At 42.5% G+C, this 26,550-nt stretch overlaps 1 protein-coding gene across 1 annotated transcript; it reads left to right on the forward strand.

Moving 5' to 3' along the window:
- On the forward strand, positions 1 to 26,550 carry tnfsf10l (TNF superfamily member 10, like). Its single transcript, XM_088989920.1, has 7 exons — positions 1 to 382; positions 16,242 to 16,385; positions 24,168 to 24,204; positions 24,287 to 24,394; positions 24,489 to 24,637; positions 25,369 to 25,479; positions 25,551 to 26,550. The coding sequence occupies exons 1-7, from the start codon at positions 149 to 151 to the stop codon at positions 25,734 to 25,736; spliced, it is 969 nt and encodes a 322-aa protein (XP_088846046.1). The 5' UTR covers positions 1 to 148; the 3' UTR covers positions 25,737 to 26,550.

Here is a 26,550-nt window from a genome sequence, read left to right on the forward strand (position 1 = left end):
GCTCGCAGCCTCGTCCCATTCGTCCACTCCAACGGGCATGGTCACGTTCCCCTTTTGAGCTGCTGTCCTCATTTTTTGCATGGACATTTAGCAGTGAGCTTTTGTCGCTGTGCCCTGGGTTGGATGCGCAGGAGAAGGGTGGGGCGCCATGGCGAGCCCGAGCGAACAGCAGCAGCAGCAGCAACAGCAGGATTATTTCCGTTCGGCGAGCAGCGAGTCCACGACCTACATGATGGTTCCGACCGGGGGGCCCAGCGGCGGAGCGGGGCGGCACGAAGCTCCGTCCAAGATGTGGATGGCCCTGGTGGTGGTGGTGGTGGTGGTCCTGCAGGTGGCTTCCACCACGGGGCTCTTCGTCTACCTGAACATGTCCATCTCGCAGGTAGGAACTTTTTTTTGCAACTCCACTTCCACATGTTGCTCGTCCCCAAGTGAAATACAGAAAGTCAGGCTCGGCACATTTTTCTCTCCTGAAGTCATAAGATGGGTTTCCCCCCGCAACCGAGTTCATTTGTAAAAAATAATCACAATACGTCTTTATTTGTGCTTGGAGAGCGGTGGATGAGGAGAAAGGACATTTTTGGAACTCAAAAGTGCCGCTTGGAAATTACACTGTGCAGGAGAAGTGAACCAATCGTTTTTCTCATCTGAGGACGCTACAGATGCTTGATTGCTTTCAAAGTTAGCTAGTAGCAAATGTGTGCACATTTGGATCATGACATCTTGGTGATTAACTGTTGAATGGACATCACGATTCACAACAAAGCGATGCAGTCAATGTGGTTCACATGTTGCATGACTGCCCGCGTCTGATGTGCTGTGTTGGATGATGTTGTTATTTTATGTTAACCGTTGTGTTTGTTGCCGCTGCACATGTGCAATAGAGAGATCACGTCGCATAAAAACACGGACTGTCCTGTGCCCTGATGTATGCTTGCAAGCGCCTTGTTGTTTGAAGTGTTTGTAGATGAAAGAGGAGAGAATCAAAGCCTCCTTTCTGTTACGTGCATGATGTCCGGCACATCTTCCGCAAGCTTACTTTGAAAGTGAGAGCTGTGGCATCCATTGCCAACAAACAAAATACATAAATACACGAATCTATGAGTAAATAAATACACGAATAAACGAATGCATAAATAAATAAATAAATACAAATACACAAATAAATGAATACATGAACAAAACTAACAAATAAATAAATCAATGAATCAATAATAAACTAATACATAAATAAATAGATAAAACAATAAATAAATATAGAAAAATATATAAATAGATATACAAATAAATAAACAAATGGATAAATACATAGATATATAAATAAACACTAACACATAAATAAAATAAATTGGGCAATCAATAATAAACAAATGCATGAATAAGTAGATACACTGTAAAGTGACCTTGAGAGTTTTGAAAGGCGCTTAGAAATGAAATGTATTATTATAAAGCAATAAATAACTAAATATATAAAGACATTAATACTGCACATGAATAAATGAATAAATACACGAATAAATGAATAAATGAATACATGAAAAAATAAAGGAATACATGAACATATTAATAAATCAATCAATAATAAACAAATACATAAATAGATACATAAAGCGATAAATAAATGAATATATAAAGATATATAAATAAATCGATAGATACATAATTCAATACATTAAACGATAAATACATAGACAAATAAAAATAAAGACACGAATACATAAATACATAAAAATGAATACATGAACATATTAATAAATAAATACATAAATACAGGAATAAATAAATACATGAAAAAATGAATACATGAGCATATTAATAAATAAATCAACAATAAACAAATATAAAAATACATACATAAACCGATAAATAAATAAATGTATATAAACAAATAGAATAATAGCTAAATAAATAAATACATAAAGTGATAAATAAATACATATATTGATAAATATATAAATAGACAAATAAAACTGAATAGACAAGTATACAAGTACATAAATACACAAAAACAAATACGTGAATAAATGAATACATGAACATATTAATAAAGAAATAAATAAACAATAAACTAATGTATAAAAAACATCTCATGTACTTTTTTTGTTTTTGTACTTTCATTCCTTTCATCACTTTGATGCTGTGAAATGCAAATTTCTCCACTGCGAGACTAATAATAAATCCAATCCAATATATACATAGTGCAAAATAAAAATATAAATAAATTATAAATAGATGGCTAGACAGCGATAAATATATTAATATGAATAGTATATAGTATGTATATAGTATATAGTATAATATAGTATAATAGTATATAGTAGTACAGTGAGACCTCAACTTACAAACACCTCAACTTACAAACTTTTTGTCTTACAAACATCAAATTTCTGAAAATTAAACCTTATAATAAGCACTATTTTCATAATACACACCAACCACGGCTGGCAGAGTGATCTTCGGCGGAAGCACACGACCGAACAGCATCAGAGGTTAAGTTACCAACAGTCCTTATGGAAGGTGACTCTCCTTCCATAAGCCATCAACGACCATCAAAAAGGTAAATAAAACTTTATTTTACAGCAGTTTATTTCTTTAATTACATTCGTCATGTAATGCGCCTCTCTTTCCAAACAGCCATTCCCTTTGACCTTTGACCTCCAACGCCATTCCATCAAGTCATAAATAGGATAGGATAGGATATGCCTTTATTAGTCTCACAGTGGAGAAATTTACATTTCACAGCAGCAAAGTGGTGAAAGGAATGAAAGTAGAAAAACAAAATACATGAGCTGCTGGAAAGGCAGCCACTCTCGCAGCGCCGTCTTGAAGTCAAAATAACAAAAAAAAACTAAATAAATAATATGACAGCATAGAGACAATATGACAAATCAAAGACACAGAGAGACGTTCATTCTTCAGGACTTGCTGTACCCTCTTTGTGATGACATGAAGCAGTTCTAGATGAAAGAGGAGAGGATCAAAGCGTCTTTCCACCAGTGGATCAGGGACATCATGGTGGAATGTGCACGTCGACTACAAGCTAAATGACCATCACAAATGTAAATAAAGTGACTTTATGATACAATGCAGTGTATTTCTTTCATTACAATACAATCGCACATTTATTATACATAGAATAAGGTATGTTGTGTGTAGTTTTAAGGCTTATTTAGTTGAAAAGTATATTTTATGGAAACCCGGGAACGGATTATTCCCATTTTAATGGTTTCCTATGGGAATTTTTTTTAGATACACATTTTTCGCCTTACACACTCTGTCTGGGAACCAATTAAGTTCATAAGTTGAGGTCTCACTGTATAATATATGAATACACAAATAAATGTACTTCTTTTTTTCCTTCCTTTCATAACTTTGCTGCTGTGTTACTTCCGGGTCGAGTGAACGCTGGTGCGAATGGCTGCCGCTGCTCACCCACACGCACACACACGCACGCACGCACGCACACACACACACGCACACGCACGCACACACACACACACACACACACACACACACACACACACACACACACACACACACACACACACACACACACACACACACACACACACACACACACAAATGATCCCTTTTCCATTTAGATCCGCTTCAACTTCAAGTGGGGTGATGCTTGTTTGTCATCATCCTTTTGCCATCCCATCACCAGCACCAACGCACACCGTTCAATAACCGGCGACATCGCCGCTGAACAAAACAGAGCTATGGGGAAAAACCGCTGCCCTTGACACAAACAACCCGGGTAATCAAACGGCACTAGTCAAATAGCGCCGACACCCCCGCACCATCAAAATCAATGCTGGTACACGTATGCTGCCTCAAAGGCGCAAACATCGCGGACAGATTCTTCTCTGACAAGTGCCATGGGAAAAAAAAACAGTGTCCACCGTGTCCACACGAAGGACAACAAACACCATATGATTAAAACAAAAAGACAAAAACAACCAAAAAAGAAGTTGAGCTCTTGCAGCCGGCTGCCAACTATGGCATCATCTTGAAAGAAAAGATCAGAAGACACAAAAGAAGAAAGTCTTTTTTTTTGCACAACAAACAATCAAAACAAACATTTGCAGAGGTGGAGATTCCATCTGGAAGCATTCTAGGCCAAGCGGGAAGCCAAAGAAATGCAAAAAGTGCCATTTTGGTATTACACGCTGAAATCCTGACTCCCCCACTTTCAATCCAATCACATTTTAATGAACCCAGATCCATAAAAATGTTCCAGTGGTCTTCAGATTGGCGCTTTTGGTCAAGGAGGATGAGAACCATCTTCTCCTGGTCCTCATTACACAGGGAGGGCGCATGTGACTTGATAAGACCCCCACCCCGAATGGAACGGTGGCACCAATGGCCTTCTTTATCTGTATGATTTGGAGCGCAGCCCTAATTTTCCAAAAACCCGCCATCACGCTCTCTGACTCACTGTCTGAAAAGCGGCCCGGTGACAAGCTCCGTCACAGTCAAGTGGACTCACGCACGGACACACAAAACATGTTCTTTAAATAACAGAGCTCATATTGTGTATTCAGCCCCGAACTTGTTTTCAGGTCACGCTCATGAAAAGCATGAGCATGTGTGTTTTTGGGGGATTACTCATTACCCCTCCCCCACTCCTTGTCTAAATGCACCCCCCTTTCTATTAACAAATAATGGCAGCCCGTGGAGAACAACAACATGGAAACAAGGAGGAATTCTCCAGCATTGCCACCAAACAAATGTGGCGTGCCACCAGCTGTGAGCAAAGCCGCAGTGTAAATCATTTCAAGCAACACACAGGCCGAAACGGATGTAGAAAAACGAAAAGCACATACCTGTCAACCTTGGCTAATAGCTGCCCGTATATTTGATCACAATTCCTGGATAAAAGTCATAGTATGCAGTTCATTTTTTGAAATAATCAAAAAAACGCTAACGCAAGCGGAAATGCAGACAGCTTACCGGGCATGAGTACCTTATGCTTTTATCAATATGACCGTATGCAGTGATTTTATATATATGTAATAGAAGCAATTTTTCTAAAACAGCAAAACCCTTCACTAAATCGGCGTGCTGGTTTGAGGTTGAATTTGGATCATGCTTACAACAGACTTCTTAGGTCGTTACCACGTAGGCTTAGTCATGCTGATGCTAATGGGGCAATCAGAGCCAGGCATAGAACATCAGAGGTAATCAGAGAGAACACAAGAAGTAATCAGATTAATTTCAGGGAGTAGTCTACTGCTCCCCCAATCTTAGAGCAGGGACCTATCAGAGCAGAGGTCTGATAGATATGCTCCATTAGGCCAGAGTTACCAGCACAAATTTAGTTCACTGACGAAGCTCTTTGGATGAGGAGCGAAATGTCCAACACCTTCAAAGAAGTACAGATGACGGGTGAAGAAACCTTTTTCATCTTTGAAATGATAAAAAAAAAACTTTGAAAATACGGGGAAAACATATTCGTTGACAGGTACGTGAGCAAGCGGCGGCAGCATCTCCATACACAATCTGCATCAGAATCAGAATCAGAATACCTTTATTCCTCCCACAATGGGGAAATTTGCAGTCCACAGCAGCAATGATGATATTATTAATGATGATGCATGATGATATTATTATATTATTTCAGATATATTAAATCTGAGAACATTTTTAGAAGATTTTTTTTTTTTATATCCATCAAAGCACCACTATCATCAACATGTTTCCCGTTAAGGGACATTTTGACGAACAATTGATCCGATAATCCGATATACAACCAGCCGTTTTGGGAAATGGGCACTGGGCAGCGAGAACAAAAAATACAAAATAATGAAATACAAGTAAAAATAAAAAAAAATGCATAATTTCAATAAATAATGAACAATAAATTATAAAAAAGAATAAATACATAATAAACAAAGCAGAAAAGTATGCCAGAGCGGTGCAGGACATATATCATGACTGTAAAACAGTTGTGAGGTGTGCTGTCGTTATGACTGAGGAATTCAAGGTGGAGGTCGGACTCCGCCAGAGTCAGCTCTAAGCCCCTTCTTATTTGCTATGGTGATGGACAGGCTGATAGCCGATGTTAGACAAGAGTCTCAATGGACCATGATGTTTGCAGATGACATTGTGATCAGTAGCGAGAACGGGGAACAGGTGGCGGAGAAACTAGAGATGTGGAGATATGCCCTGGAAAGGAGAGGAATGAAGATCAGTCGCAGCATGACGGAATATATGTGTGTGAATGAGAGGGATCTAAGTGCAAGAGTGATGCTACAGGGGGAAGAGATAAAGAAGGTGGAGGATTTGAAGTACTTGGGGTCAACTGTCCAGAGCAATGGAGTGTGGAAAAGAGGTGAAGAAGTGTGTCCAGGCAGGCTGGAGCGGCTGGAGAAAAATGTCAGGCGTGGTGTGTGATAGAAGGAAAAGTGTATAAAAGGGTGGTGAGACCAGCCATGATGTTTGGACTGGAGACAGTGCCACTGAAGAAAAGACAGGAAGCAGAGCTGGAGGTAGCAGAGCTGAAGATGTTGAGGTTTTCTTTGGGATTGACCAGGTTGGATAGGATTAGGAATGAGTACATTAGAGGGACAACTCATATTAGAGGCTTTGCAGAGAAAGTCAGAGAGGCCAGACTGAGATGGTTTGGACATGTCCAGAGGAGAGAGACTGACTATATCGGGAGAAGGATGCTGAGCCTTGAACTGCCAGGCAGGAGACCGAGAGGAAGACCGAAGAGGAGGTTTATGGATGTGGTCAAAGAGGACATGAAGGTAGCTGGTGTGAGAGAAGAGAATGCACAAAACCTGGTTAGATGGAGGACATTGATTCGCTGTGGCGGCCCCTGAGGGGAAAGTCGAAAGGAAAAGAAGATAGCTATATTTTACGTTTTAATACTTGCGCTGAATATTCCGGAAGTCTTGTTTTTGAGTTGGTGACGAATCCTCACCCTACATCACTGAAGGAACGCCCCTGAAAGAACGCCCCTGACCGAAAAAAGGACATATTGTAGCAGTCCTTCCATCACGTCAATGCATTTTGCTATACTTTGGTCTGAAAACGTCATGTAGGACCAAAAAGAGGCAGAAGAGGGCGACAAAGCTCCATGTAAGGAATTAATCAGCCTGTGGAAACGGGCTGATTAATTTCTTACACGGCTTTGTCGCCATGTTCTGCCTTTTTTGGGTGCGACATTTCCACCCAATGTTGCCTCAAAATGACACGGAATAAATTCTTTAATCCATTGCAAACACGTATGCTTTCCTCTTCAGAACTATTTGAATCATATTCATAACTGGATGAGTAACAAGAAAGCATATTCGCCGAATCTGAAGCCATTGTTTTGATTATCGAGCAAGGCAAAACGTATTGCCGTGACACCACGAACATGGGGGTGGGACCTTCTGAAACTGGCCACTTCCGGTTTCAAAATGAAGTACTTTTTAGACACTGTCATTTTTATTGGTGTTTTGCATTTGACTAAAAATATTATACTGTGTGTTTTGGGTATTTTAGATGCTATAAAACGTTTTTCTGATATCAGTTAGGAAACAAAAAAGTGACGTCGGTTGCCCTTTAAGAGATTTTTATTCAGTGCCTGTATCTTGTGAGCCAATACGGGTTCATGGTCCGGAAATTGGGGACGGTGTCATAAATTTAAAAAAAAGTGACTTATGCCCACAATATGGTAGGACAACATGCTCATTTGTGGACACAAAAAGACTTAAGTGTAACCACAAAATAGATGTCCTGTGCAACCACAATCCTCATTTTTAACTTGATTGTCATTCCCGACGACAACTCGGCCATCGAGTTTGGCAAAACGAGCGCACCTTTACTCCAGTGCATATTCGTGATCCGCTGTTGCTTACTTCAAATAAAAACGTGTTCCATTTGTTTACACAACTGTAAGTAGTAGTTAGTTATAGTAATTTTATAACAGTGTGTATTTTGCGCAAACATTATACTTACTTCTTGGTTAGGGTTCAGTGTATATTTATATCCCACTTTCACAACAGCTGCAGCCGTATCAACGCAAAATGCAAAATGGTTAAGACCAAAAAAAAAAAAGTGACGTAATATAAAACATAAAATATGGACACTCGTACAACTGTTCCTGTCTTGTTGTTTGAAGCAGTTAGAGATGACAGAGGAGAGAATGAAAATCTCATTTTGCTCACCAGTGGAACAGAGACGTCATGATCGAAACATGCGTGACGTCCGGGACTTCTGCTCCGAGCTGAGTTTGAAAGGAAAACAAGAAGTTGTATCGTCCATTTTATGAGAAATACTTTGTGGATGAATACAATGCGTGCACAAAGTAGAAATGATGTCAAGTAGAAAACAACAACAATGTGACCGCAGGACAACAGGGTGTCAAATGAAGTACACCTTTTCCATTTTTCTAGCAAGTCATGCAAAGGGCATAGAAACATTCGCATACTCTGATTTAACAACACAAAGGGCAAAATTTGACAACGATTTGACCCAAGCAAAGAAGCTTGCACATGTGATGTCAGAAATTCGGAATACTTGTGTTCCCTTGTGGGAAGGCCTGTTAGCGCATGCGTGTGTGTGTGTGTGTGTGTGTGTGTGTGTGTGTGTGTGTGTGTGTGTGTGTGTGTGTGCGAGTCAGCGTGCGTCTGTGTGTGTGTGTGTCTCTGTGTGTGTTATCACTTTGTTTGCTCCATCTGTCTGTCAACAAGCCCTGATAAAAGGCACTCAGCCAGATTTACAGCGCTGACACTACTGCAAACAAGTGCTATTGTCACTTTGTGCGTGTGTGGGTGGTGGCGGGAAGCTTGCTGGCGTTTACAAATGTGTCAGGTGCCACGCAGCCAATCACGTGAAGCCAGCACTTTTGGCAATCTACGTGGAGTGGTAGCGCGAGAAGGCAATGGCGCTGACTGAACAAGACGTCTAAAATCACATTTACGACCGTCTCATTTGTGCAGCCGCAGGGGTCACGACACACAAAAATCCCGCCTGAGATGTAGCGGCCCACCCACAGGCTGGCTAGCGGAACTCATGCAGGGGCAGAAAGTTCGGAATGTCCAAAATGGGCCTGAAGGTCCAGGACTCAGTATCGCTTTTGTCCACAAAAGCCTCTCATGCTCGGTCATGCTAAATGTTAGCATTCTTGGTCATGCTAAAGTAAGGGTGTCAAACTCATTTTTTTTGCAGCGGGCCACATTGTAGTTACGGTTTCCTCTCGGGGGCCATTATGAATTTGGGGAAGCCACTAGAATGTTTAATGATCTCCACATATTACATATCGATCGCACAAAAATCGGAATAACTAATTTTCAAATTTAAAGTAAAACATAATGACTGTTGTGGTTTACATGGGACAATTTGAAATTTTGGTTTGGACTTTAGCAAGCATCATGGAAATCAAATCAAGTTTGATTTGCTTTCGCGGGCCGAATAATATGATGTGGCGGGCCAGATTTGGCCCATGGGCCTTGACTTTGACACCTGTGTTATAGGATTTCTTGAAATAGCTCAGTTTAGCCGGAGTGGTCTGTAAATTTTCTTTTCTAAGTCTATTTTTTTGAGTGTGGAATTGTATTTTTTTTACCACTATAAATAATTTTCGGTATCAGCTGAGATTTACAAAATGAAGCTATCTCATGATACTCAAGACAAATGATACAGTACTGACGAGCTTAAATATAATGGACATGTAGAAGAAATGGTTTTGATCACATTTTATGCCATATATACTGAACCAGAGTCCTTATGAAACCACATTTGTGTGCTAAACGTGTGGCATAAGCGAGAATAGCAAGCCATTGTTTTGGCTTTCAATGTCAAGTGAGTACAAAGCCGTAAAAATGTCACTGTTCTGCAATTCAATTATACAACAGCAATCCAATTTTTTCCCGGTTTCTTGTATTCGGAAATTTCAAGAACCAGAATGGAGGGAAACGTGTAATACGCCATCATAAGCTGCATATTGTTAGGTAAAAATATTATGAGCTAACATTAGCATTAAGAGTAGCAATTGCAAAGCTACAAGACGCCGATCCAGGCTACTTACTAGCACGTGACAAAAGAGAAAAGCCTGACCCATTTGTCAGTTATTTCCTTATTCTCGGCCCGTTTACCAGAAGCGTACGCCGACCTTTAGCCTTGAGCGTCTTTTCTGGTTATCTTGATTGCCACAAAAGAAAAGTCCGCCCCCATCATCACCGTCAAAACGGGACATAAACTAGGGCAGCGTGGCAAGTCAGAAGTCAACAGGCCAAGGGCCGGCCGGGAGTGGCCTCATTATATTGTCGCATGTTTATATTGGCGCACAGGTGGAAGGAGACAAAAGATATCTTGAGACCAGTTTGGCCGCTCACGGCATTCCTGAGTCGACGCGGACGCTCGCTTGGAGCCTCGTTAAACACGCAAAGGAGACACATGTGCGTGCCACATCGAAGCATCTCTATTGGGATTTTGACACGCATGTACACACGCACGCACGCCCAACAGATCGTTAACGCCACCAAAGTTGGAGGCGCCGTTGATTAACCCTCCAGTGGCTCCCTACAGTCAACAAAGAAACATTTGGGAACGGACGCATGCAAGAATGAGGCTTGGCAAGCCGACACTGCACACTAAACTTTACTTAACTCATTCACTGCCAGACGTGCAAAAATGTGTCCACTTTAGTGCCAGGGTTTTTGTCACTGTCCCTTGAATTCCAGGACCCATAGAATATTTATTTTGAGGACTATATAAACATTCAATACAGCGTTAGAAACCTGAGACTTCCTTCTTTCACCAAAGTTGATTCCTATATTATATGGTTCTGGAGTTATCTGAGCTTGAAATTAGGGCAGTTGTCCAAAATACAATGCAATGCATACATATTGGTTTATATAGCACTTCAACAAAGCACTAACATGGAAAAAAGGGAATTGCTGCCCCTTGTGGAAAAGAAAAAAAAGACATTGCCAGAGGTCATGGCCAGCGCTTTATTGGCACCCCCCCCCCAAAAAAAAAACAAACAAACAAACCCAAATTTGGGAATGGCGCTGTTACTGGCAGAATGACAGAATGAGACAAATTGTGAGAGAAATCCGCAGAGAAAGGGAACGATGACGTCAACGTCATTAAAGTTTGTCTACTTGCGGTTTACAAGGTGCACACGGTACGTTATTAATTTGCTTATTTACTGTACGTATGTCTTGTCGAACATATTGTAGTAATGTCGATTGTTGTTTTAAATATTTTTTAGTTTTCATGGTGTTCCTTAATTAACATTTTTGGACATCAGTACGAGGCATCATCCTTGTAGATACAGGCGCTCAATGTCATATTTTCAATTCCAGAATAAATTCGTGAATGGCAGTGAATGAGTTAAACTGGAAAACAAAAACAGATTTTTCTAATGCCAGAAAGTTCTCTGTGCACTGGAGGACTCACGTTGTGCAGCCGGCGTGTGCGTGACGTAGCCGTGTGGGATCTCCTCCCATGTTTGCTGTCACTTCGACACAATTGAGCTCCTCTGTCTTTGGCGTAAGTGATTTATGCCACAAGGACAGCTGTGGCCATGGACACGTATGTGTTCGTGTGTGTACATGTGTACATGTGTTTATGTGTGTGTGTTTTCATTCGTCCACCCTCTCCACCCTCAATCTGTTTTTTGCTGGACACCAAAACCGAAAAGTATACTGTATCTCTGAGAGCTGCACGAAAAGTGCGCTACAGACCTGTGTGTGTGTGTGTGCATATTTGGCAGCGCACAGCTCTCATTTGAAAGGATTATCCAGAGTTGAGAGGGGTCACGTAACTCAAATCCAGCAGGCCAGTGGGACAGACCAAAGCAAAAGGACTCTAAATTTAGACATACACTTTTGTGTTACGTGCACGTTTATCGGCGTGCTCGTCACTGGACGCAGCCATGTGCGCAGCGCAGGGTGGGAACAAGGGAGGTATTGTTCCCGATTTCCTGAGAGCACTGGAGACTTGACATCCAGGCCTCATGTGAGGTGGTTTGCCTTGGTTGCCGTGGTGACGTCCCATCGGCGTTTGGATAAAATGTAGCCCGGTGATGGTTAATGAAGGAACAGCTGGCGTTCAAAGGTTCTCTGAAAAAGAACTCTGGCCAATTTATTGCCACAGACATAAGTTGTCTGCCGGATTTTGTTGGGGAAAACGAAATGAGGGAAAAGCTCAGAGTGGGAGGACAAAGTTCGAAGTGGTTTGGCAGCGGTCAGCAGCCACACATTCACGTAACAGGCTCACGCGTTGCATGTGAACGATGCCGGTGGAAAATTTTCAGCGTGGCATTAATGCCTCCGATCCATTCTATCCATCAATCAAGACACGGCAGAACTTGTCAGAGTTGGCAAAAAAATATCCACACTGCAGAGTGTCACCTGCACTTTATAATGTTCAAAAGTGTCTTTTCTGGATGCTTTCATCATCATGCACACATATGCACAAAAGGTTCTCGCAGTGGAACTTGGCGATGAGAGTACAAAGAGCACCACTTGAATGAACGGGTCTTGGCTTGATCAATTCCGTATCCACACAACACAAGAGCAACTGAGTGAGATTTTCGGATGTAACCAATTACAAAAGTCAATGGGTCAATTGTTTATTTAACAATCTCTCTATTGATCTGTTCATTTATTTATCTATTTAATTATTCATTCATTTATTCATGCGTTGTTTAACTATTCATTTATTTATCTATTTTTTCATTCATATACCCGTATATATATATATATATACCCGTTATCGTTATATCGATATTCAAGGGAGTCCGAAAAAATATCGATATAACCGGGACTATCGATATATCCAACCCTGTTTGCATGTAATTTTCTCCGTGCGTGCATAGAAATAGTATCGATATAACCGGGACTATCGATATATCCGATATCGATATAACGAGACTTTACTGTGTATATATATATATATATATATATATATATATATATATATATATCAGATAATAAATAAAACTGAAATTAATTATTATATATATTATATTATAAGAAAATGTCAAATGACAGCGATGTAGCGTCACATAAAATGCACTTATATATAAATTATATATATATATATATATATATATATATATATATATATATATATATATATATATATATATATATATATATATATTCATCTATATATATATATATATATATATATATATATATATATATATATATATATATATATATATATATATATATCATATATATATATATTCATCTATTTGTTTAGTTAACTATTGTATCTATCTATTGATATATTCATTTAATTATCTATTTAAAGGACAACCGACGTCTCCGGACAAGTTGTGTCCATAATTTGTAAAATGGCTTCAAATGACTTCTATTGAGCGTATTTTACAAAGATTCCGCCGCATGTAGCTATATTTTACGTTTTAAGACTCGCACTGAATCTTCAGGAAGTCTTGTTTTTGAGTTCATGACGATTCCTGACGTCACGTCACGACAGGAACACCCCTGACCGAGAAAGCGACACACAATGCATATTGGGTACTTTGTTTGGTCTGAAAACTTCGTGTTGATCCGTGTTGATGGCGAAATTAGAAGGAAAAAACATAAATAATGCGATGGTGAATCATTGTGTGTTGCACCAAGACTACTATTTGATATTCGCTGACACAAATTCCCAGCAGACAAATCAGCCCATTTCCAGCGGAGCTTGGGAGCCATCTTGTGCATTTTATGTGACGCTACATCGCTGTCATTGATGGCTCGAATTGATATGGGAGGACTCCTTTAATCGATTGCAAACATGTATGCTTTCCTCTTCAGAACTATTTGAATCATATTCATAACTGAATGAGTAACAAGAACGCATCTTCTCCGAACCTGAAGCCATTGTTTTGATTCTCGAGCAAGGCAAGACGTCTTGGCGTGATGACACGAAAAAGGGGGCGGGACCTTCTGGAAATGAAACTTTCTCAGATCATTTTGAAGTAGTTTTGGGACACTTTAAGTCATTTTTATTGGTGTTTTGCATTTGACTAAAAATATCAGCCTGCGTGTTTTGGGTATTTTAGATGCTATAAAACAAAAAAATGGTGTCGGTTGTCCCGGTACCGGTTCGTGGGTCATTTGACGCCGGGCCGCGCAGAAAGAATAAATAATTTACATAATTTCAGTTTTATTTATTATCTGAGTCCGAACTATGTTTTATTTTGAAAAATGAAAAGTCACCGCTTGCAGCGCATTTCCGTAACGAGGAATGGGTCGCAAAGCTCACTTACTTGTGCGACATATTCAACCTGCTCAATGAACTCAATCTGTCACTTCAGGGCAAAATGACAACTGTCTTCAAGTTGGCTGATAAAGTAGCTGCATTTAAAGCCAAACTGGATTTGTGGGGATAGCAGTGTATTTGACATGTTTCAAACATTGGCGGGGTTTTTGGAAAAGACTGAGCCCGAGCCTTCATTGACGAACTGCCAAGGAATGGATCCGCAACCCATTTGTCAACAAACCAGGTGAATCCCGCATGCCTGTGCAAGAGGAAGAACAACTGCTGAAGTTAACAGATAATGGCGGACTTAAAGGACTACCGACATCACTTCTTTGTTTCCTAACTGACATCAGAAAAACGTTTTATAGCATCTAAAATACCCAAAACACGCAGTATGATATTTTTAGTCAAATGCAAAACACCAATAAAAATGACTTCAAGTGTCCAAAAACTACTTCAAATTGAAGTACGTGTGCTGAAACTGCAAAAAATCGAAACCGGAAGTGGCCAGTTTCAGAAGGTCCCGCCCCCTTGTTCGTGGTGTAACGCCAAGACGTCTTGCCTTGCTCGAGAATCAAAACAATGGCTTCAGATTCGGAAAAGATGCTTTCTTGTAACTTATCCAGTTATGAATATGATTCAAATAGTTCTGAAGAGGAAAGCATACATGTTTGCAATCGATTAAAGAATTTATTCCGGTCATTTTGATGCATCTGGAGAGAAATGTACTGACAAACTCTTTAGTACTCACAGTACCCAAAAAAAGGCAGAAGATGGCGACAATGCTCCGTGGAAATTGTCTCCTGGGAAGTTTTGTCAAAAACACTGTAGAAGTCTTGGCGAAACACACAATGATTCACTATCGCGTTATTTATGTGTTTTCCTTCTAATTTCGGCATCAACACGAAGTTTTCAGACCAAACAAAGTCCCGCAAAATGCATTGAGGTGATGCAAGGTATGTCCTTTCTCGGTTAGGGGCGTTCCTTCAGTGACGTTGGGTGAGGCGCACTTCGAACACATTTATGGGCAAACGATACCATTTATAGATGCGGCAGAGAATTGGGTGGGCACAATTTGTTTATTTTTTCCTTTGGGCGTAATCGAAGAATAATGGCAAAGCACTTGAAGGACTGCAGTTTGCCATTTGCGTCAGTGGCGTTAATCAATTAAGTGACCAAAACCAATTTTGTGGGAGAATGAAAATAATAAATCCAATTAGCGTGAGTGGGGACCCTTTAAAACGATGCGGTGGGCCAAATTTACACGTCTGACTGTGGCTTTCTCTTTTGAATGTTCGTTTTCGGCTAAACAAACCTTCCCCCACTGGCCTTGTCGAGGTGAATGGACACCAAGCGGACGGAATAACATTTTGAAAGCAGGGAGGCTGTTTTGGCACACCGCACAGACGTGATCCCGCCCCTAAACTTCACTGTCAGCATTTTCAGGTCAAGCGATGAGAACAGAAATGTTTCCCGTCAATGCACCTGTTTTGCGTTAGCGCTTCAAGTAGCACAAACGCCGCGAGCCGCTCACCTCGAGGATTAGCACAATGGGGAAGACGTTGCCCGAGGCAAAAGAAAAATCTAAATCCGGAGAAGAGTCCGCGTAACATAACAATGGAGTCGAAAGGTGTCAGGCTCCTCACAAAAAAAAGACAATTGAAGTGAAACAAAAACGAGAGATATTTGCCGCGCACACCATGTGAATGTCATTAGAGCAGAACGCTGAGTCACTCCAACTGACGCTCCTTCAAAAAATCTTAACCTTTCCCGTAAACTCGTCAACCCCCCCAACATTTGCTGACCCATTTCCGCAGGCATAACGTGAGAAGACACAATTGAGACCAAAACCTCAAGCGTGTCATCTTTACTCACACTGGCTCAGTCTGGTTGTTAGGGACATTTTTATGTTGTTGTAAAAGACCAATGAGACAGTGATCAGTGTACAAATGTTGACTTTTCCCTAATCTGTTGTCCATATGATTAGAAACGATTTTTTTTCCTTCTTGTGCGCGCAGGTGCGCAGTCAAGGGGTGACAGAGGAGCTCAAATGTCTGAGTTTGCTCAATGCTCTGGACCAGGACATCCCGGAGCAGCTGGCCCAGCTCCTGGGAGAACCTTGCATCAAGCTAGCTGAAGGCATCAAAGCCTACATCTCCAAGGTAATGTCCGAAAATGTCTCTTGTGAAGGGTTCCATGGGGTGGATAGGGTTTCAGGGGGGTCTTTGAGGGGGCGCATACACACTTGATGTGATCTGGATTCCCAAATGAAAAGGCCCCGCAGGCTCTCCGGCAAACATTGCTTTGCAAAAATTAACGTGACGAGCCAATTGCAAGTGTGAACGCTGCTAAGCGTGTTTTTGCTTCCAGCGCTGTCTCGCTGCTGACTGCAGACGTTCTCGGAGATTGTTGTTTCTTTGTCAGGCTGCCAAACATGACTCATACATAAACACCATTGACCTTCTTTTCGTTGTTTTTTTTTAGCTTACACTAGCGGTGTGTGTTTGTGTGTGTGAGTGTGTGTGTGTGCGTGTGTGTGTGTGCGCGTGTGTCTGCACTGTATTAAGGCGCTTAAGGACGAAAGGAGTGGTGCCCTGTCATGTCCAAAATAGACCAACCGGAGGCCATCTTGTGTAGATTTCAACCTGTTGCTATTTTTAGATTTGATGAGAGAGCGCGGATGGCGTGGGCACCAGATGATAAGCTTTTGGCTTTCTTTTCAACTTGTTTGGTTGGACCGAAACTTTCCCTCACATGTGCGAATGAAAAAAAGATGGTGAGTGGAAAACGAGATGAGAAAAGAAGACGTGACAAACTCTTAAATGTCTGCTAAAAATGAATCCGATTACACGCGCGTTGCCCTGAGACAAAGTAGCAAACACGACAGGGCTGAGGACGTTGTAGGTTTTGATGAGGACGACTTGATCTGCTTTCAATCAGCACGCACGCCGGCGGTGTGGAAAAAACGGGCTTTGATCCAGAGAATACTAAACACAAAACAAGAATTTTCACAATGAACTACCTTTTGGTAAGAGGTCACATAGCAGACATCTGGCACTTTGTTATTGTCAAGCTACAATAAGACCTCTGTCATTTCTGAACAAAGAGGGAAAAAATAATTCCACACTCAACAAACAATTTTTACAAACGACTAAGGCTAAACTGAGCTCTTTCAAGAAACGCATGTGTCAAAGTCTAGGCCCGGGGTCCAAATCTGGCCCACCACATCATTTTCTTCGGCCCACCCAAGCAAATCAAACTGATGAAATTCCATGATGCTTGCTAAAATCTGAACCAAAATTTCAAATTGTCCCATGTAAACCACAATAACCGTGATTATTTTTTACTTGAAATTTGAAACTAAATTTGAATTTGAAACTAGTTATTCATTAATTTGTTGTGCGTTCTATATGTAATATGTGGAGGGGATGAACCATTCTAATGGCTTGCCCAAATTCATAACGGCCCCTCGAGAGGAAACCATCACTATAATGTGTCCCGCGGCAAAATTTGAGTTTGACACCCTTGTTCTAAGATGTCCGAAAGAGTTGATGTGCATCACTTCCTTGACACAATTACATTGCTACTTTCCTAATACAGTGATACCTCGGTTTACGAACCCCTTGGCTTACTTACATTTTAAGGTTTAAGAACGTTAAATTTATGAAAATTTTACCTTGGCACACGAACTATTTTTCGGGATACACATGAGCGCCACAATGAGTGATGTGTCGTTTGCGAACGAGCCCGTTCGAACAAGGAAATGGCCGCCGACTTTTTTTGTCCTCTATTCCCCGCCCCCAGTCTTTGGTTAAAGCCATGTGATTGGTCAAGAACGCAGCAGTGGGGGATGGGGTACAGACAGAGAGAGACTGAAGCCATTCTCCAAAAAACAAAATGGCAGCCGACATTTTTTGTCCTCTATTCCCCGCCTAGTGTCTTCGGTTAAAGCCACGTGATTGGTCAAGAACGCAGTAGTGATTGGGGGGGGGGGGGTTAAACATTAAAGAGACAGGCAGACAACAGAGAGAGTGAGAAAATGGTTAGAAAACAGTGAAATCTGGACTCGTTTCAACTTTAATGGTTCAAAGGATGAGTGTAGACTTCAAGGTTAAAATATTCCATCAATCAGGCTCCACAAATAACCCGTACAAGCCATCTGTACACTTGATGCAAAAAGCTATCAACCCAGCTAAACAGAACACAATTGATGAGGAACAAGGTAAAATATCAAGATGAAACAAACCTGACAGGGTGAAGCAAACACATTCACAGTACAATGACCCAACACGGAATGGTCGTGCCAGGAGTCCTTTTAACTGCCATTGATTGGAACGACCAACACTTGTGCAGCTGCAGGCGGGGCCGTCAGCGCCACCCGTTGGTCGCCAACCAGAACGTGACAAGAACAAAGCGCTAACATGGAGAAAAGGCAAATGCTGCCCCATTGTGGAAGGGAAAAAACATTGCCAGAGGCCTGACCAGCACTTTATCAGCACCACCCCGCAGGAAAAAAAACAAACCCCGAACAAATTCAGGAATGGTGCTCAACATCGCACTTTTCAATTCCCGAATAAATTTGAGAATGGTAGCGAGTGAGTTAAGAACAGTACCTCATTTGCGTCATCACTCTGGGACGGCTAAATGTCGGGTACGCCATTTTTCCAGCGCTTACATGCTAATACTGGGCCTGTCATTTTGTGATTCCAGACTCACTCAAGCATGGAACCCAAAAGAAAATGAATGAAAAAAATCACCCAAGGTGTCAAGTGGATAAAAATAAACTTCCTAAACCAGTCCAATTTTCAAACTCACCGCGACAGGTTTTTCGACTTCATATTCAAAAGTTCAAAGGAAAAAAAAGGATAAAAATCTTCCGCGTTTCTATTCGTGTGCTTTCCCAACAAGGCTCCAAATGAAACTTGAAATATTTCCTGAAACTGATTTCCTTGATGGGAACATCACTTGACATTGTTGCAGTGTCTAATTAATCATCAACCTGTTGTCACAACACACACACGCACACACACACGCACACACACACACACACACACACACACACACACACACAAATGCACGCACGCCCACACACGGGGTTATTTCTCTCACACACAGATCCAGTCCTGACTTGCCGAGAGCAAGCATCTTATTCAAGTATTGGGTTGCAGCCCCCACTAATCTCCAGGACTGAGCTTCCTTCATGTGCCAACATGTCGCTCGCCGTGGCCTTTTCCCAGCCAGCCTCTCCGAATCCATCCCTCTCCTCATTTCGCAATCGACATTTTTCCGGAGTGCATCTCCCTTAACCTCGCTCCACCTGCCCGAGAAGCACAAGCGGCACTAAATCCAGCGAGCCATAAAAGCACCAGGAGGCAGCTCCTTGTCTCAGCTTGTATTTAGGAACTCGCGGGGGGGAAACTCGCTACACCCAAGGGGGACGCATGCTGTCCGAAAAACTCATCGGCCGAGCTGATCTCGTAATTTGGGCCCCGCGCGAGGCGCCATGATCTTTTTTTCATATTTTGTTGTTATTCCAGCTTGAGGTTGCGGGATGAGAAACGCTAGTGTGGCGAAGTCATGCTGGAAAGAAAGTTGAAAGGCGCATTTGTTGAATAAACAGCAAGCGAAAGGAATGCTGCCAAGTTTTGCTGTTCTCCCCGCTGCGAGATCCGCGGTGTCACGTTTGAGCCGCGCGTCCAAGTTTACGAAGCCTGTGGAAAAAAGTTCATGTCTGCTTTTATGCTGGAATTCCGTTTTTTGATTGGTTGATTAGTTGCGAGAACAGTGCAAGGATTAAATGGGTGCCACATGCTCAGGAAGTCCTGTTCCTTAAGGTCAAGACCCATCCGTCCCCAAAACGGGGCACAAAAAGTCTTAGCTGTCGGGGGGAAGGAGCGGGAATCAAAAGATTTTTTTTTCTGTTTTGTTGGACAAATTTCTTCCTTCTCTGGATTTCCTAATCACGCCGCGCCTTCCGTCTGAATTTAAGATTGATCCCGTTTGTTTTCTCATCAACTGGGCTAACGCAGAGACGATCAAGATGAAGTTTGATGGGTGAGCTATGAGAAAGCTGAAGCTCAATCCAGATGCTGAACAGGCTCCGTTTGGCTCATCTGGCAGACACGAAATTACAATCCGGGTCCAATAAATGACTAGGAAGCGTTTATTCAACTTTGATGCGTTGATTGCGTTTGATGTGTGATTATTTGTTGGCTTTGGTCAGAATCTGGATGCCCTGCAAGTACACGCAGAGCAGCTTCTGTCTTTTGATGACAGATTTTACTCCTTGGGTCATCTGCTAATTTACCAATGTAATTTGTTAAAGCTCATGGAGACAGACAACCCCAATTACACAAATCCTGGCGGCCCACAAGAGAATGAAAAGTACATTTGTTCGCACAAAAACCTGCTGCCAATTTTCGGGTGAGGAGGCAATTTTCTGCTTTTGAGACCTGAGGAACGCAAAACCCAGATGGACACGCTCTTCCGAGCGAGACCGTCAACTGCGCAAACATGTGCAGGAGGTCAAAACGTCGGGAACGATTACACCGGTGAGCACGTCGCCATCCAGGCAAATATCGGAGAAGCCGAGGGTTCGGTTCCATGTCTCACTATTTTTTTCGGGTTGCCATGTAATGCATCCGTTGAATTACATTTCATACAGATGCAGGAAGGGAGAAAATCAGCGAAGGATGGGGGGGGGGGTCGCTGCTTGATTGAGCTGAGACTATGGAGGCCATTCAACGTTTCTGCGGCAACCAGCTCTGCCGCCACATTCCACTGCGACCTCAAACGGGTCGTTGCCATCAGCCCGGATCTTTTTTTTAGTTCTTTCAGGATGACTTGGAAGTATCTATTTGTCTTAGGTCAATGTTTGCCATCTCTCACCGGACCCACCTAGGAGGGGGGTGTGGGTGCTCAAACCTCCACACGCTAAGGCAGGGGTGACCAAAATCTTTCAGAATCAGAATCAGAATCAGAATACCTTTATTCGTCCCGCAATGGGGAAATTTGCAGTCCACAGCAGCAATTGAAGAGGGATGGGGTTGGGGTGGGAGTGAAAGGATAGAAAACAAGATATTCTAAGCATAACAAAATAAAAATGTCAACTGTATACTGTGCAAATGTAGATGTGCAAAAACCGTTCTATAAACAAGACTGTACATAGTGCAGAATCAAGAAATGCATTTAGATATATTGCAACAACCCATATTTACAGGTGTCCAGTTTTTTTTTTCGTTTTTTTTTTTTCACATGTGATCATTGGGAATTGTGAAGCCTGACAGCAGTCGGTAGGAACGAGCGGCGGTACCTCTCCTTCTTGCAGCGCGGGTGTAATAGTCTCTGGCTAAAGGAGCTACCCAGAGCTGTCAGGATGGGCAGGAGGGGGTGGGAGGGGCTGTCCGTCATAGCTTTTAGTTTAGCTAGCGTCCGTCTGTTGCCCACCTCCTCTAGAGAGTCCAGCGAGCAGCCCACGACAGAACTGGCCCGCTTGACAAAGCGCTCCAGTCTTTTTCTGTCCCGGGTGGTGATGCTGCCTGACCAGCAGACAATGCCATAGTGGATGGCTGATGCCACCACAGAGGGGGGGGCCAGCAAAGGGGGCCAGATTTGGTGTTAAAAATGTGGGGGGGGGACCATTGCAGACGCTCTTTACATATAACACTTAATTTACTGTATTTTCTGATGTATAAGGCACACCCAAATACCTTGATTTTCTTGCTTATATGCAGGTGCGTCTTATATGAAGCAATATTGAGCCACAGGGGGTCTTATAACTACTATCAGCAGCCACCGAATCCATGCCCCCCAACCCCCAATAGAAGAAGTAATGCGTAACCTCAGCCTCTACTGTAGCGACTCATAATGTGGTGTGCCTTATATTTGGAAAACTTTTATATATTTATATTTTACATTTAGAAAACTCTTATTACTCTCGCCTTATCATTCAGTGCCCATTATACATGGAAAAAGTTTAAAAATACACCTTTCATTGGGGGTGCGCCTTATACTCCGGTGCGCCTTATACACCAGAAAATACATTTCTAGAAGTCATTTCACATTTGCTTCTTTATTTTAATTTCAGCTATTTTAAGCCTGTTTTGGTTCCTTTGAAACAAAATTGAATTTTGAAATTGAATAATCACTTCACTTCACTTATTTTCACACAAACATGTTTTGTAACAGTTTAACAGAAGTAATTGTTCTTTTGTTGTCACCATTTTAGATTTTTTTTTAATTAGAAAAATCACAATTTTAGAAAATTGGGGGGGCTCATTCGGTCAATGACGCGTATACTAATTTGCTGTTCCTAATTTTGTGTTTGGGAGCCTTTTACTGAGTGAGTTGCTTGTTCTGTAGCCACAAAGGGACATAAGTCTTCTTGTGCTGGTCCCAAGGCCGGATAAATACAGAGGGTTGTGTCAGGAAGGGCATCCGACGTAAAAGCTTGGCCAAAACAAACATGCGGATCAAACCTCGAAAGATAGAGGACACTGATTTGCTGTGGCGACCCCTTGAAAGGAAAAGAAGAATTGAGCCTCTAGATGGCATCACTCAATGCTACTGCCCAATGTTATTGATTTTATGACGGGCCAGATGAAAATTGACCACGGGCGCAGACCGGACTTTGAACATTCTGTGCCAAGGGTTCATACAATTTGGTGTTCCGTCCAAAGCCGGAAGCGTCGACTGCAATTTGCAGCTCAAGTGTCGGCAGCGGGGAGAGGCAGGCCAGCTGCTAACAGCACCACCTCAGGTCGCCATTAGCTCACTTCTCATCCATCACATTCCGCTTTTTAAGGGCCTTTCAGGGAGATTCATAGCAGTAGGGACTAAGTGGCAGCTAATGGCAAGCATGGGAATATGAAGGAAAACATGAAGAAAACGGACCAAGGAAATGACTGAAGTCTGATTTAGATGGCGTGCCAGCACACGCTTCCGGGACCCCCCGTGATGTGACGGACACGGGAAAGGAAAAACAACCCGCTGGGCTGTCGGAGACAATCAAATTGATGCTAAAGAAGGTGGGCATCCTTTGAACGGGAGAGAAGAAACAGATGGCGTTTGGCAGTAGAAGACGCGCGCGCCACATCAAACCGCCATGGAATTGGATATTGCACAAGGGGGGGAGGAACTTTGCGCAACCTCTCAACAAGGCAACATGGATGCATGAATAATGAACATATTATTTCAATTGTTTATCGAATAAATAGTTTCATCAACAAATGATCCATTAAATCTATTCACCACTTCTTTCATGAGAGAAATGAAAAGCCCAAATAATTGCGACATGTTTTAATTAACCAATTTTAAGTAAGAAAAACGGCCAACAGACTGACTGCAACAATTTAAGATTTCATGTATTATCTTAATCAGCTCCTGTATTTTGTTTTTTTACTTCTTTTTTTCCTTCCTTTCATAACTTTGCTGCTGTGTTACTTCCGGGTCGAGTGAACGCTGGTGTGAATGGCTGCCGCTGCTCACCCGCACACACACACGCACACACACACACACACACACACACACACACACACACACACACACACACACACACACACACACACACACACACACACACACACACACACACACACACACAAACAAAAGTTCTTATCCTGTGACTGTAAAGTGTCCTTGAGAGTTTTGAAAGGCGCTTAGAAATTAAATGCATTATTATTAGTAGTAGTAGTAGTAGTAATCAACGCTCGGTGTGGGCGCGCATGTTTTTTGATTACATTAGATTTGCCTTAATTAGTCTCACAGTGGAGAAATTCACATTTCACAGCAGCAAAGTGATGGAAGGAAGAGGAAAGGAAAAGAAGAAGTAAAAAAACAAAATACAGGAGCTGCTGTAAAGGCAGCCACTCTTGTGGTGCCATCTTGAAGTCAAAACATTTAAAAGCAAAATAAAAAAGGTTATTTCTACCTTCTTCTTCTTTCAGGTGACTGAGAACATCATCTCCAAACAGACTTTTATGAGTAAGTGAGCACACCCGCACATATTCCGACACATATTTTGTTTGGGAGTCAATGTTTGTTATACTGCTTCATGTGATCTCAGTGGCCAGAACCATGCCTCGTACTTTCAACAACTCGGGGTCAAAGTTTTTGAACTCGGTTGTCCAAAGACCTTCGGCCCACTTGACCCTGTGGGACACCAACTTCCAAGGTGAGAACTTGGTGGCTCAACAATGTCATTTGGAAGCCAAGTTGTTAAGACGAGTTCGACCTCGAGTGATTTTGCGTCCCTCTTCCCAACACAGGGTACCCTCAGACGGGACTCCACCAGTCCTGCCGCCACGTGGTACGCTCGTGGGCCAATAGGAGCTTGGGAGCTCACCTGCACAACATGACCCTGAGCAATGGCAAGCTGCGAGTTCCTCAGGACGGCCGATACTACCTATACTCACAGGTGAGCCTCCGTTCCTTTTGACGCGTCTACTCCCTGAACGTTCCCGACGTGAAATAAAACTTTCTCATGAGCACCTTGAAGCAGTAATTCATGCCTTTGTCACATCTCGAGTTGATTACTGTAATGCCCTTTTTACTTTGGAGTCAGCCAATCCTCTATGAACCGTCTCCAGCTGGTCTAGAATGCTTCTGGTCACCTCTTGACTGGTACTCGTAAGAGGGAGCACATCACTCCTACTCTGGCGTCCCTTCACTGGCTCACTATATATTGTAGACTTCTTTTCAAGATCTTATTGTCCACAAATCTTTAAATGGCCTCTCTCCTTCTTACCTCTGCGAGCTCATCCACCCCGACTTACCTTCCCAACGCCTCAGGTCTGCTGACCAGACATTTTTAGTGACAAAACCTTAACAGAGGCTCAGAAGGGGATCGAGCCTTTTTGGTTGCTGGTCCTAAACTCTGGAATGGCCTTCCACTGAACATTTGGCAAGGTCCCTCGTTGCCCATCTTTAAACCCCATCTCGAAACTCACTTGTACTCATTTAACGAGGCATGATTCCGAATTGATCTTGGTTTTACTTCGTGATGCTTTCTACTATCTTCGTGACTGCTATAGTTCCTGTATAGGATTGTTGTCCATGTTAAGCGCTTTGTTCCAGTTTCAACTGTTGGAAAAGTGTGATATAAATCAAGATGTATTGTATTGTGAACATTCTGCATGTCCCTTCCAGGTCTACTTCCGCTACCCGTCGCCTGCCAGCGGGGACGTGGACCAACGCAGCGTCAGCCACCAGCTGGTGCAGTGCGTCTACAAGAAGACCTCCTATCCGAGTCCCATTCAGGTAAGCTAACCGGCCAGTCGGACCGCTCGCGGTGTCCAAGTTAGCTAACGGCGTCCATTTTCACCCGGCAGCTTCTGAAGGGGGTCGGGACCAAGTGCTGGGCGCCTGACGCGGAGTATGCCCTCCATTCCGTCTACCAAGGGGGACTCTTTGAGCTGAGGGCCGGCGACGAAATCTTTGTCACCGTCTCGTCGCCCACTATGCTTAACGCAGATGAGCCCTCGAGTTACTTCGGGGCCTTCAGACTGGACCTCTGAACACCGGTGCGATGGATGACCATCCGCAAACCAGAGGAGGACTAAGGTCCGGAAAAGATGAGTTTCCCCGCTTTGCTTGGAAGGATACGCTGAACCGCTCAACTGGCGAGGAACTCGGCCAGAGTGAAAAGGCGGCAGGGACAAAGTCCCAACAAATCCTTTGAGCCAAAACAAAACCACTAAATGGTCTAAAAGACAAGGCTGCTGATGAACGTGTTTCAATCCTTTGGGAAGGATTTTTTTTTTAATCAATAATGAGTGCTGCTCTTCTTGCGTGGGAATCCTACATTTTGGACTCCGGACCGAAGAATGTACAGACCATAAAACGAAGGAACGCGGAGCAGAAAATCACACATGCCAGGACGATGGTGTGTACTTACAAATCAGTGAAGGGTGGTGATATGAAAAAGTCAACCATGTGTACTTTTGCTTTGACGGTTTAAAGCCACTTGTGGCTCTCATGGAGAACTTTTGTTTTAAGGGAGGACAGTGATGAAGAGGAAGAGGAGTAGGAGGAGACTGAAAAAAAGAAACTAGGTCGAGGCTCACCAGCAGCCAGACCAGTTTAGATTTGTCTTTCTCTTTCCCCCTGTAAATAGTCCAACTCCAATGACTCCAATGGTCTTTCCTGCATAACCGGCAAAGCCCAACTTGGAACATTTGCACAAGTTTCACTTAAAAGTTTACATTTTATACACAAATCAAACCTTTGGATGATGTCCAGTACTCAATAAAGCAAAAAGAAATCCTATGAAAACAAGTTTTGTGGCTGCTTTTAAAGCCTGAGGTGAGTTGATGCTAGTGCGAGTGCAGT

The sequence above is a fragment of the Hippocampus bargibanti genome, linkage group LG02 (genome assembly GCF_051943395.1).
Source record: "Hippocampus bargibanti isolate YZ-2025 linkage group LG02, ASM5194339v1, whole genome shotgun sequence".
Taxonomy (NCBI): domain Eukaryota; kingdom Metazoa; phylum Chordata; class Actinopteri; order Syngnathiformes; family Syngnathidae; genus Hippocampus; species Hippocampus bargibanti.